Source organism: Chlamydomonas reinhardtii, chromosome 6 (genome assembly GCF_000002595.2).
Source record: "Chlamydomonas reinhardtii strain CC-503 cw92 mt+ chromosome 6, whole genome shotgun sequence".
Classification (NCBI taxonomy): Eukaryota; Viridiplantae; Chlorophyta; class Chlorophyceae; order Chlamydomonadales; family Chlamydomonadaceae; genus Chlamydomonas; species Chlamydomonas reinhardtii.
Window position 1 is genome coordinate 6,022,106 of NC_057009.1, and position 18,893 is coordinate 6,040,998.

Here is an 18,893-nt window from a genome sequence, read left to right on the forward strand (position 1 = left end):
AATTGGCGGTGGGAGGCAGCGCTCTGCAGCGCTTTGCGCGAAAGCAACATCCCTATTACATTTACGGACAACTGAGGATACAGTAGGGAGAGCAAGCCGCCCTGCGGCACGACACAACTGCTCACAATGTTAAGCTACATTCATGCCAACGCCCGCCGAAGGCACGTACGTGATTGTCCACGTGCTGACGTAACGGCCTGCACGGCGAAGCTACGGCCATAGGCGGCAGCTACAGCGATGCAACACAGATGGGCGGCCTGGCCACAGGCCTGGCCCTCGGCTGCAAGGCGCCGTGCGGTGGCAGGGTGGATGACTCATGACTGGTGACTCAGTGGCTGCCGGGGCTGCACCCGTGAGTCCGAGGTCGGGGCTGTGGGAGAATGATGCAGATGTGCACGAGACGGGTGATGGGGAACATCAGGTGGACGGGCGGCCTCAACGCGCGGCGCGGCCAGCGCGGGGACGACGGGGGCAGCGATGGGTTGGGATGGGGCGCTCCTGAGGCTGCCAGCCAATGCACTGCAGGATGCGGTGCCCCTGGTGAGCATCAATTAACAGACAAAGTCACAAGAACGCTAGTTGGTAAAGCGCGTACATGCAGACAGTTTGAGGAGCGAGATGCAGTTTCGGTCTTGTTTCGGAGCGCTCTTACCACGGGATAAGCTATGTACTGGCTCTTTTGCATCATTTGTCGTGCCGCTTCTTCAACAGGCAGCGCAGTTTGTGCCTTGCGGAGAGAAGCCAATTCATCAACTCGCAGCTGAGAGCTTGCGGTCACATTCGGAGAGCAGCTTGGGGACATCTGATGAAGCTACCAGACGTGGGAAAGGTGCAGGTGGCCAAGCGGTGTTGCCCGGCTTCGTCACACGCGGACACGCACCCCGCAGTGCAGGGACCTCCCGGGGAACCGTGGCCGCGCAGCCGCAGGCACAGCTACCACGCGCATTTCGCTCTTGCGTGCCGTATTGGCATGTGCAGGGTGGTAATATGCCGCGCATCCTGCCGGGGCCCGCCCTCGGCAGTAGTAACAGCAGGTGCTGCAGCCTGGGCCCCGGCTATGCCACCGCTACTGCCCGTAGCAGTCGATCAGCGCAAAACCCAAATGATGTTGCGCATGCGGGGGAACACGCAGCGGAGGAGGGAGCCGGGGCAGGGCCACCTCCTTCAGGTGCGGTAGGGGGCGCCAATGCCACAGAGGTCCTGTCGCCTGCCCTCGAGGAGCGCTTGCGGCGGCACGCCGACCGCTTCGGGCAGCTCGAGGAGCAGTTAGCCAGTGAGTGCCGGTATGGACCGAGCTGCAGATGGGCACGATAGGGGATTGAGCATTGCACATGAGCATGCAGGCGCCTTCACACGACACCAACTGGCCTGGCCTAAAGGTCCGATACCCGCATGCAGGCGGCGTTGGGGGCGGAGGAGCAGCCTCGGTGCGCGACGTGGGTCGCGAGTATGCCCGGCTACAGCCTCTGGCACACGGCTACAGCCGGCTGCTGCAAGTGCGGGCAGAGGTGTGTGGAAGGCTATGGCAGGACTGGGGCAAGGGCTGGGCCTCAGGCACGGGTCTAATGGCACTCCGTCACGGTGCTCCGTGGGGTGTGGCGGACGTTGGGTTGTACCCTGCCGCCGCCAGACCACATGCTGCTAACGCAATGCTGCCAGACGTGCCCGTGCATTAACTGCCACCGACTGTACTGCTACTGCTACTGCGTCTGTTGCAGCTGTCGGACCTGGCGGGGCTGGCGCGGGACCCTGACGCCGGCGTGCGTGCAATGGCGGCGGACGAGGCGGCGGCGCTGCGGCAGGAGGTGCGTGCTGCAGGGCTCTGTAAGCTGCAACACAAATACACACACACACACACGCGCGCGCGCGCGAGCAAGTCATTGCCTGGGGCTGCAGCCTGTGACACGGCGCAGCGCCAAGCCCAGCCGCTCCACGCCCCGTCTCCGCATGCGCAACGCAGGGCAGGGCAGGGCAGGGCATCTGGATTACGCGACCCTTACAAAACGCTGGCACACGCATGCCGTACACCCACGCCCACGCACCCGCGCTTTTCTCGTGCGCACTTGACCCACGTACAGGCTGCGGACCTGACGCGGCGCCTGCTGCTGGCGCTGGTGCCGCCCGAGCCCTCCGCATCCCGGCCGGCGCTGCTGGAGGTGCGGGCGGGCGCGGGCGGTGCCGAGGCGGCCTTGTTCGCGTCCGAGCTTCTGGCTATGTACCGCCGACTGGCGCAGGCACGTACATGTGCTGTGTGGCGGGTCTGGTCCCGCTGGCCTGTCTGGTGGGGTCATTGTGTTGTCGGCTCGGTCTGGTTGGGGCTGGGGTTGATGGTGTGCGAAGTGGTTCAGGGCTGGAGTTAGCTCGGCCGCGGCTAGGCCAGTAAGGCAAACAGCCACAGCTTGGCCAGTGAGGCGAACCAGCCAGTGCGTAAGCCCCGGTCCACTGACCCAACGACTGCCTGCCTGTGCTGAGCTCGCTGGTGCTCGGCCGCTTCGCTGACCGCCCCGCAGTCCCGTGGCTGGACGTGGGAGGTGCTGGAGCTGGGTAACTCGGAGCACGGTGGCGTGCGGCACGCCACGGTGGCCGTCAGCGACCCCGCCGCCCCCTCTGCAGCTGGCAGTAGCAGCAGCAGCAGCAGCAGCAGCAGCAGTGACAGAGGCGGCGACGCGGCGTCGGCAGGGGGCGAGGACGGGGGCGAGGGGGCAGGCGAGGGCGTGTACGGCGTTCTGAGTGGGGAGAGCGGCGTGCACCGGGTGCAGCGGGTGCCTGTGACGGAGGCGGGCGGGCGGTTGCACACAAGCACGGCGGCGGTGGTGGTGCTGCCGCAGGCCGACGAGGTGAGGGTGCCGGCGGACTGCGGGCGTGTCGGGGGTTTCAAGAGCTGGGGACTGTAACTGTGGGGTTGGCGCACAGCCGCCAGATGTGCAGCGTAACCCTATCTGTTTGTTCGGTGTGATGGGGCGGTGTGTGCGGTTTTGGCAGTAGCCCCAAACCCCTTCCTCCAATGCTGGCTCCCATGCCGGGCTTGGAGTTGTGTGCCCACTGCCCCAACCCCAGTACCCCATCTTCCCGCCCCGGCTGCTTTGGGTCTGAGAACCACCCTATCCTGCCTTGGGTTGGTTTCCACTGCCCACCCTTCACCCCCCCCCCCCCCCCCCGCCCGCCCTCTCAACCCCGCCGCCGCCCCCGCCCCCGCCCCCGTCCTCCCCTCCCCCCCAGGTGGATGTGCGGCTGCGCGAGGAGGACCTGCGTGTGGAGACCATGCGCGCCAGCGGGGCAGGCGGCCAGCACGTCAACGTGACGGACAGCGCCGTGCGCATCACACACCTGCCCACAGGCCTGGTGGTCAGCTGCCAGAACGAGCGCAGCCAGCACCTCAACCGCGCAGCGGCGCTCAAGGTGTTGCGGCGGGGGCCGAGCCGGGGGGGGGGGGTCGCGGGCGGGGGTTTTTGGTTTACGAGAACCAAACCTAAAGTGCGCTGGGCTGCACAGGTATTTGCCGAAAGCCGTCACGTTCACCGGCGGTTATTTTGGCATGTAGGGTACAGCTGTCTCCGGAGACGGGCAGGAGGTGCTAGGGGTTAAAGGCTAACGAAATCAAGGTTAATCCCGTCAATGGACGCGCGAGGCTGATTTGGACCCGCCGCTTATTTGCAATTAGTAGGCTCGATGGGGTGCTACACATAAGGGGAGTAGAAACCATGTAAGGCGTGCGTGTCGCGCGTGCGACGGCCGCAGGTCTTGCGCTCCCGGCTGTATGACCTGGAGGCGCAGCGGCGGGCGCGGCAGGCGGGCGAGCAGCGCTCAGCCCTGGTGGCCAGCGGCGATCGCAGCGAGCGCGTACGCACCTACAACTTCCCACAGGTCAGTGCCCGCGCGCGCGTGCTTGCGCGTGTGCGGGGTTGGGGAAGCAGAGAAGGGGAGGGGGGCCGGCACTGTGCACGCTAGATATGGGCCAGCAAGTTGCGCCGCCCGCTCTGCCCAGCGCCCCTTGCCCTTGCCCCCAAACTATGACTTGAACCGGCCAACACTGCCCTCTGCCCTGGCTCTAGTGCTACACTGTAGCCCTAACCCCCCATGTTCCGCAAGATGGTCTACCGTCTACCACTTCCTTAACTAATCATAAATGTAACCCCCCCCCCCAGACACACACACACACACACACACACACACACACATCCGTAACTTAAAATGAATGTAACCCCACCACCCGCCACGCACCCCCTCAGGGCCGCGTGACGGACCACCGCATCCACCTGACCGTGCACGACCTGGGCTCAGTGCTGGAGGCGGGCGAGGGGCTGCAGCGGCTGATGGCGGGGCTGAGGGCGGCGCGGGAGGAGGCGGCGCTGGCGGAGCTGCTGGAAGACGGGCGGCAGTAGGGGATGCTGCCTGTGCGAGGGGTGCCTGTATGGCGGCTGTTCAGCCTCCGAGTCGCCTCCCATCCGGGCATCCGGCATGCCGTGAGGGCAGCATGTGAGGAGCATGTCGGCTCGGGGGGAAAGGTGGTGGGCGCTGTCCCCTGGCATGTCGAGGACCGGGAGGTCAGAGGGAGGTGTGGGGAGCTAGGTCGCTCTGGCTTCATGTGCATAGGCATGGGGGGCTCTTGTAGGCAGGGCCTTGGGCAGGAACCCCTCCGGCCGCATTCCTCCAGGGGTTCTCCGCTTCCCATGACGGCGCCCAGCTTGAGTTTGTAATGCGATGCTTTCTCCACTTTCTTCGAATCGGGGCGACGCTGGATGCCAAGGGATTCGCTGGTGGATTGCACATTTGCACATGCGCCGCATGGAAGGAAAGCGGTTACTGCCAGGGGAAGAAGCCCACTGTGTCGAGGTGGTCGAGTGCGTGACGTTTCCGGGATGGAGTTCCGGTCTGAGTTCGAGCTTTGTGTCGCTGCTTCGACCCTACGATGCACGCGGCAATAGAACTTACATGTCAAGTTCCCGAGTGCATAAGAAATTTCGGGGCAAGATCGCGTACGGCCAAGGTGGGGTCGTGGGGAGAGATACTGGTGTGCCTTTTGCACAGCGTCGGACGAAATCATGGCAGGCTCACGCTTCCGAGTACGGTACCTAGTATTGTCAAGCGGGTCCCACTCCGGGAAAAAGCGTGCCCCCAGGGAGGCGCCCACTGGATGGCCCCGGGGAGATTGTCCTTCAAGGATGCCGAGGGATGCCATCACGTCACGTCCGGACTCGCCTCGTCTGGCTTGGAAGGCAGGGCAGCTGCTCATCAACCAAGTCGACACCTCTCATGTTGCTGTATTATGAATGTAATTGCTAATTGCTGATTGCCCTGCTTGGCGCACTCCTGCCATCCTGCCGTCCCTGACCAGCCTGTCCAGGCGGGCCCTGGCTGTCACTGCGGTCTGCGGTCAGTGCAACCTGCGTGACTTAGGGGAAACGCCAATCAGGCATTATCTAACCATTACATGCATCTACACAAGATTATGATAATAAGTGGTCCAAAGCCGCACGCTGTGACCTTGCGGGTCCATTCGTACATGTCTCCCTGATGCGGACATGCGGTGCAGCATGCAAGCTTGTGTTGTGTTTGCTAGCATCTCATAGACAAGGATTGATTGGCAGTACGCGTCTGAAACGAGCGACTCGCGGTGGCCTTCCAGCATCGAAAGGACGGAGGAGACTTTCTTGGGGCTTTCTTGAGGCTCCACGTCTACTTCATTCTCCATACATGGTTCTTTACTAATACCAATCGCCTCAAACAACGCCGCACCTTCTCACTCAGCCGCGCTGCGAAGTAAGCCTTGCCATAATTTGGCTGAACAAGCAGCCACAGCTCTCCTGGAAGAATGACGTTATCATAGCTGCATACTAAGAATGCGTGAGCCGAGCCGAGGGCGAGGCGACAGGCGGATTCGGGCGGCTTTTGTGCGCGCCTGGCAGCGAGTCCTGAATGACACGAAGGTGAGCATGTATCATAGCAAGCATCAAATCATCTGTATTACTCCCCCAGCCCAAACTCTCCGGAACGAGCCCCTCCATGACTGAGCTCCAAACATTTCTTGAGCTTCTGGTATTCTGATTGGCAATGTCTTTTAATGTCTTCTTGTCTAATAATGCCAAAAGACTTAGTGGTCTTGTTCGGCCTTCTGAAGCAAGCATCCGGCCGCGTTGGCAGACCTCGCTTGTCAATCCCTCCGTTTCAAGGGACATGTAAATGGGTGTTACTTAATGCTATGCTCCTGCGTGCCTATGCGCCGTGCCTCGAGTTGCGCCGGTGACCGGAAGCGCGGGGCGTCACGACGTAGCCACGAGACAAGAGATAACACCTTCTAAGCCCCATTCCAGACTTTCCAGCATTTTGTCAACTCTGTACCCATTATAGGTAGTAGCGTCAGCTGGGGAGCGTGCAGCGGTGTTGCTTTGACAACATGCGCACCTGCAGTTGCCGCGGCTACGTGGGCCGTAGCTTGGACTGCCAAGTCTCACTATAACAACCGCAAACACTCCTGACCGACACTTACCCTCAACCCCCATTCATGCCGACCCTCAGAACCTATGCCGGCTGGTCGTGCACTACCCATCCACTACCATCATTCCGCTGCTAGTGCTGGCGGTGGTCGTGGGCGTGGGCGTGTGGGGAATAACACGCGTGGCCGAGGCCGATGCAAGCGGAGCCAAGGTACGTCCCAGGATGCAAGGGGTGGTTGCAAGGCGGAGGCGCAGGGGTGCGCGGGGGTGTGATTGACCCCACGGCCATTACAGCCATAGGCGGGGACCAGGCGGTCTGGCGTACGGCACCGCAACTTCACTCCCCTCACGCCCCCTTCCGCCGCCCTCGCTCTTGCCTTGGACACTCCTCTGCCTGACCCGCCCGCCCCGCCCACCGCACGCCCACCGCACGCCCGCCGCGCCCCGCACTTGCAGAACCGCGCCACCGCTCTGGCCATCGACACGGCCAGCTCGTTCCGGCAGCACCTGGACGCAGGCTCCCTAGCCCCCATCATGGCTCTGGCGGCTCTGGTGCAGCACGACCCGTCCTACGCCTTCCTGTCCTCCATCTTCCCGTCCTTCGTACCCGTGCTGGCGTCGCAGGTGGGTTGGGGGCAGAGCGGCGGAGCGGCAGGGGAGGGCGCGGTGTGGGCAGCATGACCAGGAAGGGATGCTGGGGTGGGCTGGGGTGGGGTTATGTGCCAGGGTCCAATGATAATTCCCCATCATCATCAGAAAGCCCGGCTGGGGTGGGGTGGGGGCTAAACATGCCCGAGCCCCGAGGGGTAGGAGGGCATGAAAGACGACGTGAAATTTTGTTCTTCCCCCTGTCCACAGGTGCCCGGCAATGCGATCCGCTCCCTGCAGCTGGCGCCCTTTGGCGTCATCCGCATGATCTGGCCCTTGGCCGGCAACCAGGCGGCCTTTGGCCTGGACCTGTTCGCATGTGGGTTTACCTGATACGGCTGTGTACCATGGGGGGGGGCCGTTCAGGGAGAGCGGAGGGGTTGGGTTTGTGAGGCGGGCAGCTGCCGATCACAGGCGCCTTTTGCGTGTCTGGCTGTGCACCTTCAACCCGGGGATGCGTGTGGAGGAGGTGGTAGCCACATCCAGCTCTGGGGCTCACGCCCCCAACTTGCCACACGCCTACACGCTGGAGGACTGAGCTTACGCCCATCTGGTCTGCCTCGTGCTGGCGTCCCGTAATGCAGCGGCCACCGAGCGCGACGGGGCCGTGAAGACTGTGGAGGACCACAAGATCACGCTGGTGGGGCCCATGACCTTCAGACAGGTAGGTGCGGGAGTGCGGCGGGCTGAGGACACGCGGGCAAAGCGGCATCACCGTATTGCAGTACGTCGGCTGCGCCCTGCACGGGCCTGCCCTTCGGAGTCCCTCACGCCTTCGCGACCCACTATGCGCCCCCGCGGTCGTTCGGTCCCTGCATTCGCATGCGGCCAGGGCGGCTACGGTGTGCGGGTGCGCATGCCCATCTTCGTCTCCAACGTCAGCCAGGGCCGCAACACCAGCTTCGGCGGCCCCGACCCGCTCAATGACTACTGCGGTGCGCCCTGCTACGACGCAACCAACCGCACCCTGTTCTGGTGCGTGGGGCGGCTGGGGCCCCTGGGGTGCTTGGCCCTCTGCCCTGGGATGCTTGGCCCACTGCCCTGGGGTGCTTGACACACTGCCCTGGGGTGCTTGGCCCACTGCCCTGGGGGTTTGGTGGGGCGTGGCTTGGTGGGGCGTGGCTTGGGGTGGGGCGCGGCGGGATGGGGCTTGGGGGCGGGGGTGGGGTGGGGCAGGGCTGGGTGGGGCAGGGCTGGATACAGTGCATGGGCGCATGACCCACACCTACACACGGCCCGGGACATCATAACGCGTGCCGGTCCCAGTGTTGTGCGGCCGCGCCGAGTCCACAGCTCGCCGACGGCAGCGGTTGCTGTACCGCCGTCCCACCTCCTCTCCCATTTCTGCAAGCCCCCACTCGCGTCTCACATGGCCACTTCCCGCTTCGCCGCCGCCTGCCAGGGGCTTCGCCACGGCGCTGGTGGACCTGAATCTGCTCAGCAACAGCTCCGACTCACGACTGCGGGGGCTGGAGCAGCAGGTGCGTGCGTGAGGGCATGCCTGCGTGCAAGCCACTGCTGACTTGACCCGCCCACGACCCCACCCAACCCGACTTGGGCACGTTTTGCGAAAACATAACACACAAGCACACACACACACACACATGCACACACACAGGGATTTGACTACGAGCTGCTGGCGCCGGCCGCCGCCGCCAACCTGTCCGTCATCGCGCGCAGCGGGTCTGACCTGGGCGGCCGGGAGGTTGTGGAGGCGGTCATTGACCTGCCCAACAACAAGGTGGGGCACGTGGAAGTGTGCTGGACAACGAAACGGAAACGTGTGCCTCACCGTGTGTGTTAAATAGCACAAGGAAACATAGCGCAAGACAGTGTATGCGATGCAGCAAAGCGACGTGTGTGTCACACCGTGTGTGTGTGTGTTTGTTTGTGTGCGTGTATGTGTGTGTACGTGTGTAAGCTGGAGTCTGGGAGTGTGTTACCGTGGTTAGCACTGGGCCTCAACATTGCACGGGGGTCAGGCGTTCTGGGAGGCGAGTGGCATGTCCGGGAGCTCGGTAGCTCAGGGCGGGATGTGTGACCTGCAGCTGGAGCTGAAGCAGGTCGGCGCCCGCAGCAGCTAATTGCTACCTTGCTGGCGAGCAGCACCCCTTGTTGAGTTTGGTTGTTCCAGTGTCGCCTCTCTGGGATTGTTCTGTGCCTGACCCTGCCGGAATTGCACTGCGTGTCGCAGTGGGTGCTGCGCCTGGCCCCACACAACGGCGTGTGGATGCCCACATGGTGAGTCGTGAACTCGATGGGGGCAGCCACTTCTTTCCGATCTCCTAGTCCAAATGCCATGTGGCGGCAATCAACCTTTCCGCTGTAGGGTACGTGCCAGCCGCCTTGTTGCTCCTGTGACCCGTCGCATGGCCCTCCCCTTCACCTCTCGCGGCCTCCCACACCTGGCCGCCCCCCACCCCCAGGTACGCCCCCCTGCTTGCGGGCGTTGTGGTGTTGGGTGTGGCGCTTGCGGCGCTCATCTTCGCAGTGCTGGTCACGCGGCGGCAGCACCAGATGCTTCTGGAGGTGAGGAGAGGGGCGCGCCGGAGCATCGCTGCAGCGCGGCAGTGCGGCACAGGGGCCGCAAGGCCGGAAGGGGCCCCAAGGCTGGGGCGGCGGCGCAGAGATACGCTGGGGACTATGTTGCTATGATGATAACTGGAACCGTGTGCGTACTCGTGCGCCGTACCTCCACGCCCGCAGGCGCTTCTGCCACGCGAAGTCATCCGGGATCTGGTCAGCCGGGATGCGGCGTCGGCAGGGCCTCGCATCATGCAGGCCGGTGGGTACCGGTGGCTCCACGTGCGAGGAACCGTGGGCCGGCAGGGGGCCGTTCTAGCTGAGCGTGCGAGGAAGCATACGGGTTGCGTGCGGGGGATGTGCCAAGGGTCATGCAAATCATGCAGTTGCTGCCAGCAGGGTAGACAGGGGCAGCACAGTGGGGTCGGTGCTGGCTAGCCCAGTGCCGCCTCCACCTTACCCCATCGTACCATAGACAAGGCATGCGGCTTACCGCTAACATGGCGACGCCCGCTCTTTGCCCGACGGCCAACAGACACCGCGGCTGACGTGCTACTCAAGATGATGGGCTGCCTTCTGGAGGTGGGGTGAAGGAGCGGACTAAAGGAATGCTGGACTGTGTATGACGTGTGTACTCGCCGTGATCCGCATCGGCGAGTACACACGAGTTCCGACCAGCCTGTCTTTCTCTCTTCCTGTCTATCTCATCTCCTGCAGGGCTCCGCACCTGACCTGCGCGATGTGCTGTTCATCCGGACCACTGTGCTGCGCAACCTGGACATTTACGCGCCGCTCAACCTGAGCAGCCACATCAAGGAAGCGAACTACGACGTGCGTGAGGGCGCCGGCGGGGGGCTGGGTAGCAGGGGTTCACAGAGGAATCATGGCACGAAATGAACGAAACGGATCGACAGCCGGGAGCCGACCGTCGATTGGCATTTCGGCATATGAATGAAGATCAGGCATGAACGCCGCACGGTGTGCATACCACGCCGCGGCTGCAGGCACATACCATATACCGCAACATACCATAACTTCCTGAACCTGCTCGAACACCTGCACGCCCCCACCCGTAGGCCGACGTGGCTCAGGCGCTGATGCAGCAGTTAGGCGGCGCCGCCTTTGGTGGCGCCGCCAACGACCACCTGTACGACGAACTAGACGATCTTGAGGTCGACAACCAACTGCCGTACGGTGTCGACGACCACGGCGCGTACGACGAGCTGGGGGAGATGGACGGCGCGGGCGGTGGCGGCGGTGCGGCGGACCCGTGCGAGACGCTGGGCGGGGCGCTGGCCCTCCTGATGACTCCTCAGCCCGCCATTTGGTGAGTTGTACGGTGGCTAAGCTAGGCAAGTATGCAAGGCAATCTACGATGACGCGCCTGCGCGACCGGTAACATTCGTGCTGCCGTTGTGGCAAGCTATGTACTTGCCTGTGCTTGCCTCATGCAGGTACGGTGGCGGAGGCGGAGGCGGAGATGACTTTGACGACGCAAAGTCTGACGCCGCGCTGCCCACCGTCGTGACAGAGTGCGCAGTACTGACGACGCAAGGCTCCATACACAGCAATGCCGAATCCGTGCGCGTGGCGGCGGTCGCCGCCTCCATGGTGGGCACTGCCTCCGTCGTGGGCGGTGGCGGCGGCGGCGGCGGCGACGCATTCGACGTGCAATCCCGGCAGCTGTCCCTGTCGCTGACCGCCGCGGCACCGGCGGCGGCGGGGCCTGGCGCCGGCGGTGTCTCCTCCGCCGCTGCGGCCGCGATCGACAGCTGGCGGCGGCGCAGCCGCGACCATGCGCGCGAGCACACAGGGCAGGCTGGTGCGGGCCGTATGTCCAACAGCCTCAGCGGTATGCTTGCGCCGCCCGGGGCCCACGGCCCGACGCTGCCGCATTCACCGCAGGCTGCAACGGCGGCGGGCGCGGCGGCGGCCGTGGCAGCAGCCAACCAAACCCTCAGTGGCAGCCATGGCAACGTCTTCCTGGTGCCGATGCGGCCGGCGACGGTGCAGGGTCTGCAGTCGGCGGCGGGCGCGAGCAAAGGGCTGCCGACGGCGTCGGCTCACGTGCCGCAGCTGCCGGCAGTCCTGACGTCGCCCGTGCCGCTGCCGTCACTGGCCACTGACGGGGCCGCCGGTACTGCCACTGCCGAAGAGAACGGTCCCTCGCAGTGCTCCTCTGACGCAGCTGACAACATAGTGCCGAGCGGTGCCGGCCGGCCGGCGCCGCCGGCTGTGGTGAGCAGCGGCGGCGGCGTTGCTGGCGGCCACGGCCTCGGCGCCTACAGCCCGCTGCTCCTGTCGACGGCCGGGACGCCGCATTCGGCGCGCCTGCAGCCATCGAACAGCCAGCACATCCAACACAGCGTCAGCGGTGGTGCGGGCAGTCCGCTGCTGGGCGCCCCGCCGCAGTCCTCCACCACCCCAGGCGGCCTCAGCGGCGGAGGCGGCGCGGGCGGCGCCAGCCTACTGCAGCAGCTGCTGCACACCACAGCCTCCGGTGCAGCTGTGGGTGCCGGTGCTGGTGCTGGTGCTGCTGTGGGCGCGGGCGCGGGTGGCGGCAGCGCGGCGAGGTTCAGCGCCTCGGCAGACATACCCACAGCGGCGGTGGTGGCTGGGGCAGGCGACCGGGTCAATAGCGCCGGCGGGCGACTGATGCCGCCGCGCTCTCCGCTGGGCGGCCTGCGCATCAAGCGGGCCCAGGTATGGCAGAAAGAATCACATCGTGTAGCCGCTTTGTTGCCGAGGCCCGGCAATGCCCACGGAGCTGTCAGGCGCTGTGCGAATGCGGTAGAGAAGTGTGTTTTCTGGGGACTTGTGTTTTTCTGGGGACGCAAACAGGCAAAACTCTGACTGCGCGCGCTCGTGTGCTCTGCGCTGCCACAGCAGGTGTCGCCTGGTCCGGGCCAGGTGGGCGGCGGGGGCGGGGGCTCGCTCTCTGCCACCTTCTCCGGTGCCCTGCTGTCGGCTAGTCAGCTGTGCCTGACGCTGCCTGAGGACCGGCATAGCAGCCGCCTGGGTGGGGGACAGGGCGGCAGCGTGGTGGGAGGCGGAGGTGGAGGCGGAGGCAACATGCTGCAGACGCTGACGGCACGCCGCCAGGCCATGCCGCCGCCGCCGTCCGTAATCATGGAGGTGAGGCGCAGGCGGCTGGGCGTGTGAAGGGCTCACTCCACAGGTCGCTCCTGCACAGCTGGCCGGTCCGTCATGCCGTTTCACACGTGCACACATGCACGTGTATGCCCAACGTGTGCCGACTGCACGCGCTGTTGGCGACGTGCTGCCACGTACACTGCTATACACACACGGCCCCGCCGCCTGCAGGTGGAGCGGCTGCTGGCGGGCGCTGATGGGTGGCAGTTCGACACCTGGCGGCTGCGGGAGGCCACGCAGGGCCACCCGCTCTCCACACTCGGCTTCTTCCTGCTGCAGCGCTCCGGTGAGCGCAGGGTCCGTCGGCCCCCCCCCCTCCGCCTGCACCCCAATGGCTACCTAGATATGTCGTGGGCGTAGTGGGCATAGTTGGTGCACAGGCTGCCTGGCTTGGCCAGTGGTCTCGTGGGCACGCATTGTCGCATGCAGACGTGGCCGGTGGCCGAGGCCCCCAGGGCTGTGTGCAGCACAGCACCCTGCTGGGACGTAAGTATGGTGCATGTGCCTCATTTCTCAACGTGCGTGTGCGTACAGGCATCATCAGCCGGTTCAAGCTGAGCGGCGTGACCGTGGCACGGTGAGTGCACCACCCTGAATGCCATGATCGAATGTATATCTGACCGGCCGGGTGGCATGCTTGACGGTTCTAGCGCTCCCAAGTTATGCGCTTACCTGACCTGTACTCCGTGCCCGTACTCTGACCCGTCCTATTGCGCTGCATCTCAATTCACAGATTCCTGCGTCACATCGAGGCAGGGTAAGTTGACTGTATTGAAGTCCTAGTTGACCTGAAAACTCAGAAACCTTTGGCGTGCCGTGACTTCTTACGACTTGGTGGGTACATCTTCATACTCCTGCACACATCGTGCGTCCTCCCGCCTGTGGCCCTCCCTTCTTCCCGCTCCTCCTGCCCGTTCGCTTCACACAGGTATCCAGACAACCCCTACCACAGCGCCACGCACGCGGCCGACGTGCTGCAGACGCTGCACGTGATCATTCACGGCGCGCAGCTGCACGTGCACTACCTGGACGCTCTGGGGCTGTTTGCGGCGTACTTTGCGGCGGTGAGCGATGCTGCTGAAACGCTCGGTTAGGGAGAGCGGAGTTGGAGTGGCCATCCATTGTGAAGCGTAGCCTTGTAAAGCTGTAGGGAAGGCTGTGGCAGGCGAGCCATTTTGTTAGCACTGTGTGTGCTTCCCTGCCTCTTCAATGCAGATTGTGCACGACTACGGCCATCCCGGCCTCACCAATGACTTCCTCATCGCCACCTCCGACCCGCTGGCGGTGCGCTACAACGACAAGTCGCCGCTGGAGAACCACCACGCCGCGGCGGCCTTCAGGTAACTTCAGGCGGGCAGGCGGGCGGGCGCACGATCTCTGAAGGGTAGCGAGGCCAGGTTGAGGTGGAACGCAGGACGGGAGACGGCATGTGCCGTGTGCGGAGAGCGAGGATACCGTGCACCATGTCACGATCAACCCGTGCGCTGTGCCTCCTCGTCGTGACCTCTCCTTGTTTTACTGCCGCAGCGTGCTGCGGCGGTCAGAGGTGGATGTGTTGTCGACGCTCACACTGCAGGAGCGCAACACGTTCAGGAAGCAGGTGCGTAGCCGACGTAATCGCCTTTCCGAGCTGGTGACACGTACCGTCCATGGTGTGGGGCGGGGCTTCCAGGCTCAGCGGCTCCCAAACGCCACACCTACCTACACACCGTACGCCTGGTGCTCACCACACGCCCGCAGGTCATCGAAATGGTCCTGGCTACCGACATGAAGCAGCACTTCACAACGCTGTCACACTTCCAGACCATGCACCGACTAGCCAGCTTCCAGCAGGTCCAGCAGGCGGCGTTGGCCGCGGCCTCGGGCGCAGCGCCGTCCCCGGCGGGCGGCCACTCCGGGTAAGACCTTGAAAAGCTAGCCTGTATGACGGGGAGGGGGCTACCCGTGGGGGCTACCGTAGCTCTTGCGTTCTGGCGTGGTGTGTTTGCAGCTGCTGATTGGTGGCGCCGTTCTGCCAAGGGGTTTCGGGGTTCTGGGGCACCTAGCTGTAGTGCGGAGCCGTTTTCTGCGGCGCATCGCGGCACCCATGGGCAGCTGCCCCTGAATTGCAGACCATGTAACCTACCGCCGCACCTGACTTGTCGTGACAGTCATCCTACCTCGCGCGTGTGTCGTACGCAGGCGCAACCTGATGGCGAATGGGGGCGGGGGCGGCGGCGCGGGGGGTGCCGCGGTGACTCCCTCCGAGCGCTCCGCCACGCTCCTGGAGCACATGACTGCGCCCCGGCCCAAGGACGACATGGAGCGGATGCTGGGCCTGCAGGTGCGTGGGCTGAGAGCTAGGCAGGGCAGGGCAGGTGTGGCTTGCGGGGCCGAGGGGCTGGCTTGCACCATATTCCCGTTGACAACCGTCTGTGTTGCTGGCGGGTGCAGGTGGCGATGAAGGCCGCGGACCTTGGTCACCTGGGCGAGGAGCTGGAGGTGCACAAGCGCTGGCTTGCTGGGCTGGAGGAGGAATTCTTCAACCAGGGCGACCGCGAGAAGGAGCTGGGCATCCCCATCAGCCCTCTGTTTGACCGCGCCAAGCAGGGCGTCAGCAAGAGCCAAGTGGGCTTCTACGACTTCGTGGCACTGCCGCTGGTGCACGCGCTTACCAGCGCTTTCCCCGGTTCCAAGCCGCTCATGAAGTGCTTTGCACGCAACTACGCCCACTGGAAAAGCGTGGAGGCGGCCGCCGCGGCCGCTCCCACGGCTGGTGGCGGCAGTACTGCTGTTGCAGCCTCGCCGAGCGGCAAGGCGGCTGGGGCAGCAGCGGCGGCAGCCGGCGACAAGGTTGGCACACCGGAGGGCAAGGGCGGAAAGGAGGGGAAGGATGAGCCCGCGGGTGCGGATGTGGCTGCCAGCCGCCCTACAGCTGTTCTTCCTGCATCCGGCAAGGCAGCTAACGGCGCGGATGTGCTGCAGCGGCAGCAGACGGCGGGTGAGGGCATCGCAGCAACGCGCGCGAATGCGGCCGCAGAGCAAAAGACGCCGCGGGGTGCTGCGCCCAACGGCAGGATGCCAGCGACGGCAGCCGGCGCCGCCTTGCCTGCAACCCCGAGCCGCAGAGACGCCATCGCAGCGCCTGCGCAGCTGCAAGAGGAGTGAAGCATGGCCGGCGCCGCCATTATGACCTAGCTAATACACAGCGGCATCCAGCTCCAGCATGATGATCTAGCTAACACACAACGGCATCCAGCTCCAGCATGAGATCACGATGTCCATAGTCGCGGCGTGTGCGTGGTAGCGTGTGGCGAAATGTTGCAGGTTCCGTGGCTGTGTAATGCTGCAAATATTCTGGGATAACTCGAATGATGATGCTCGTTTTGTCTAGCGTTGCTGCACGGGGCTGCTTGAACTGGCAAGCTGGACGCATACATGCGATGCACACTAACTCGCAGGGAGAGGTCACGCTGCAGTTGCAGATGCTGAACGGGATCTGGGCGTTTCCGTTGATTGGGCTGTGTGAAAACCAGTCGCGTTTAAGGGAAAGGAAGCTATTGACAGCCCGCCCTTGGTCCCGCTTTCAACATGTGGGATGGAATGGCTACTTTACAACGGACCGCTCTGGTCTACGTACGCATTAGTTCCGCAACGCACGTCGATAACGGACACGCGCTTGCTGGTCTCACTGCTGGCCTGCATGGTCATGTTGGCCCGACTTGAGTTGCTCCCGGACAGGGGCGATTGCCCTGTATTGAGAAGCTTGAGCGACTGCGACTGTGTGTGTTCTCTATGCCTTGATGGCTAGCAGCGGTGCTCGTATCCTCCCTTGCTCATGCATGCATGCGCATACCACAATTGAAGCCCATCCAGGCGAAGCTGGTATGGCCCATCACACACGGTGTGTCCTCGTTCACGGTGCGTCCATGTACACGGTGTGCTGTGTATGCGTGCTCGTCTGGTTGCCTGCCACGGCGGTACCACGGAACCCTCGACGTGTTCCGAGCCCAGTCCGGCTGGTGCGTGTGAGGCCGCGAAGGCTGAAGACCTGCAGCGGCAGGCATTTGGGCGGTGTATTGCGTATGCCACGTCTAGGCTGTTTGTGATGCTGTCTGGTCAAGAGTGCATGGGATAAGGGATGTGCATGCGCATGCGACATGCTTGAGGACGCGTGCAGGTCAGGAAGCTGCGCTCGGTGGTTGGGGGCGGAAGCTCACGTGGGGCGTCTGCGGCGGGCGTGGGCGATGTACCGTTAAGTAGTGTCTGCTGGGTGAGCTAGAGTTGCGCCCCTGTTGGGATGAGCCTCCACACAGGGTAGTGAGTCGGGGCGGCCGGCGGTGGCTTGGAGTATGATGGTTCTTTGCGACGCACGAAGGGGGTTAACGGATTCATGCAATGATGAGACTCAGTTAGTGTTGTGAAGAAGTGCTTCGGTGTAGTACGGCTGCCTTGCAGGCTTAAGGGCAGGGGTCCTGGGGCATGCTAACCAGGTGCAGCTGGCACCCCTACCTCTCCAGGGCGCTCATCGGATGCCGTGTCGGACATAATTATCGAAATCAATAGGCAATGCATTCGAAGTAATAACAACGTGAAGCCGGTTTCTCTGTGTCTCGGGTTTGTGTTTTTCACACGCCTGCTACGTATTAGTATATGTTAATGCCTATTGCATGTAAATAGGCGGCGGGGCAGGCGGCGGGGCAGGCGGAGGCGGCGGGGCCGGCAGAGGCGGGGCCCCGGGGCGCGGTGCACGTGCTGTGGCACTACCACTTCTCCGCCTTCCGCCGAAAGCGCTGGGCTGCGTTCATCCAGCGCGACCGCGCGCTCCACCGCGTCGCCAAGCAGCTCACGGGCGGCAGGCCCAAGGAGGAGGTGGTGGTGGGGTGGGGTTCGTGGGCCTTCCAGGGAGGGAAGGGCGGCTCCCCGATCTCCGTCAGGGGCGGGCGCGCGCCGACGGGGCGGCTCATCAAGCTGCTCCGTGAGCGCTACGCCAAGCATGTGTTCATCATCGATGAATACAAGACCTCCAAGATGGGTGGGTTGAGTGGGATTGCAATTGCCGGTGGGTGGGTGGGCCGCTGGGTTTATGCCTGGCTTTAGCGGAAGCCCTTGTGTGGCCCCCCTCCCTCCCACCCTCCCGACCATGCAGACCTGCTACAACTGCGGGTGTCAGGAGATGGCCATCAAGCGGCTTGGGGGGCTGAAGGAGGGGCAGCGGCCCTGGTCGGTCAAAGTCTGCAACGACTGCTTGACGACCTGGGTGAGGACCGTGCACGTGCGGGGACGGCTGGGCACTGGGGACGGATTGATTGACAGGTTGACGGTTGGGACAGCTCATGTGCGCTCTCCTCTTCCTCCCCGTTCCCCATCCCCAGAACCGCGACGTCTCCGCCGCCAACGTGATCCGTGTGCTCCTCCTGCTGAAGCTGATGGGCTTCGAGCGGCCGACCAAGCTGCAGCGGCCGCCATGGCCGCCGCCGGCGGCGGGGCCAGGCTGAGAGCCTGAACGGCGCTAGCAGGGCGTGGGGCTGAGGGTGCACGTGTTGATTGGCGGCGAGTGACGTGACTAGTTTGTTAGCTGCGGGTTAGCACGGACTGTGCACCCCACCCAACCGGCCATGTCCGGATTTGCGGGGATGCCAAAGGCCCCCAACATAGAGGCGTGTGCTTAGTAGGTGCCCGCGTCAAGGTGGCTGGGTTCATAACGACCCGGGATCAGCCCTTTTCCTGCCATAAGGCAGCCACCTCCTTGTTCACACGCCTGGCAATACGCTCGCGGCGACTAGATTTAGCGTCGACCACGTGTCGACACCGCTGCGCGTGCGGTTTTTGGATTTCCTGAGGGGGCTCAGGGGAGGTGTCGAGGGGCAACGCATTAATAATCCATACCTCTGCAGGAGGCTGCCATGCTACAACAGATTGCGTTGGTTACAACGTACATCGAATCATACCGCACAGAACAGGCAAGGCGGTCAGTCATCGCCATACGCTTCGGGCCCCCTCTCCTGCCTTGTTGCACCCTGTCCTTGCCCCTGCTTGTCACACTGTCTCCCGGACGTTGCTTTGCTGCACGCTACTCGCATTACGTTGGTGGTCGTCGGCGGCGCTCATCCGCGGACATTGGTCGCCGGATTGCAGGTGCGCTACAACTCTGCT

General features: G+C 63.9%; 3 protein-coding genes across 4 annotated transcripts; all 3 read left to right on the forward strand.

Moving 5' to 3' along the window:
* The first annotated feature begins 590 nt into the window (after positions 1-590).
* CHLRE_06g289350v5 (uncharacterized protein) lies at positions 591-5,288 on the forward strand. Its single transcript, XM_043063396.1, has 8 exons — positions 591-1,273; positions 1,399-1,508; positions 1,719-1,805; positions 2,079-2,234; positions 2,511-2,837; positions 3,220-3,399; positions 3,739-3,864; positions 4,230-5,288. The coding sequence occupies exons 1-8, from the start codon at positions 988-990 to the stop codon at positions 4,380-4,382; spliced, it is 1,425 nt and encodes a 474-aa protein (XP_042924102.1). The 5' UTR covers positions 591-987; the 3' UTR covers positions 4,383-5,288.
* Positions 5,289-5,380: 92 nt separating this feature from the next.
* CHLRE_06g289400v5 (uncharacterized protein) lies at positions 5,381-17,332 on the forward strand. 2 transcript variants are annotated; one of them, XM_043063397.1, is made up of 25 exons: positions 5,381-5,927; positions 6,517-6,645; positions 6,891-7,058; positions 7,293-7,401; positions 7,667-7,746; positions 7,915-8,057; positions 8,485-8,563; positions 8,701-8,823; positions 9,277-9,323; positions 9,509-9,611; positions 9,789-9,867; positions 10,141-10,187; positions 10,323-10,436; positions 10,682-10,932; positions 11,060-12,308; positions 12,492-12,740; positions 12,930-13,044; positions 13,293-13,335; positions 13,492-13,515; positions 13,687-13,822; positions 13,974-14,098; positions 14,286-14,358; positions 14,499-14,656; positions 14,940-15,081; positions 15,192-17,332. In XM_043063397.1, exons 1-25 carry the CDS (start codon positions 5,841-5,843, stop codon positions 15,903-15,905), a joined length of 4,587 nt encoding a protein of 1,528 aa, XP_042924104.1. In that variant the 5' UTR covers positions 5,381-5,840; the 3' UTR covers positions 15,906-17,332. The 2 variants fall into 2 exon arrangements, with proteins under 2 accessions (XP_042924104.1, XP_042924103.1); XM_043063398.1 differs by having other exon boundaries at positions 12,495-12,740.
* A 418-nt stretch (positions 17,333-17,750) lies between these two features.
* CHLRE_06g289426v5 (uncharacterized protein) lies at positions 17,751-18,452 on the forward strand. The gene is made up of 3 exons (XM_043063399.1): positions 17,751-17,772; positions 17,887-17,997; positions 18,113-18,452. Exons 2-3 carry the CDS (start codon positions 17,914-17,916, stop codon positions 18,233-18,235), a joined length of 207 nt encoding a protein of 68 aa, XP_042924105.1. The 5' UTR covers positions 17,751-17,772; positions 17,887-17,913; the 3' UTR covers positions 18,236-18,452.
* The last annotated feature ends 441 nt before the right edge of the window (positions 18,453-18,893 follow it).

What these genes read in the sequence shown, in the direction of transcription:
- CHLRE_06g289350v5 (XM_043063396.1), top strand. Translation starts at nt 988, where the DNA reads ATGCCGCGCATCCTGCCGGGGCCCGCCCTCGGCAGTAGTAACAGCAGG. An exon ending in TGCTGCAAGTGCGGGCAGAG is followed by an intron (nt 1,509 to 1,718) that starts GTGTGTGGAAGG and finishes CGTCTGTTGCAG; the next exon opens with CTGTCGGACCTGGCGGGGCT. An exon ending in TGTACCGCCGACTGGCGCAG is followed by an intron (nt 2,235 to 2,510) that starts GCACGTACATGT and finishes ACCGCCCCGCAG; the next exon opens with TCCCGTGGCTGGACGTGGGA.
- CHLRE_06g289400v5 (XM_043063397.1), top strand. Translation starts at nt 5,841, where the DNA reads ATGCGTGAGCCGAGCCGAGGGCGAGGCGACAGGCGGATTCGGGCGGCT. An exon ending in AGCACCAGATGCTTCTGGAG is followed by an intron (nt 9,612 to 9,788) that starts GTGAGGAGAGGG and finishes CCACGCCCGCAG; the next exon opens with GCGCTTCTGCCACGCGAAGT. An exon ending in TGATGGGCTGCCTTCTGGAG is followed by an intron (nt 10,188 to 10,322) that starts GTGGGGTGAAGG and finishes CATCTCCTGCAG; the next exon opens with GGCTCCGCACCTGACCTGCG.
- CHLRE_06g289426v5 (XM_043063399.1), top strand. Translation starts at nt 17,914, where the DNA reads ATGGCCATCAAGCGGCTTGGGGGGCTGAAGGAGGGGCAGCGGCCCTGG. An exon ending in ACGACTGCTTGACGACCTGG is followed by an intron (nt 17,998 to 18,112) that starts GTGAGGACCGTG and finishes CCCCATCCCCAG; the next exon opens with AACCGCGACGTCTCCGCCGC.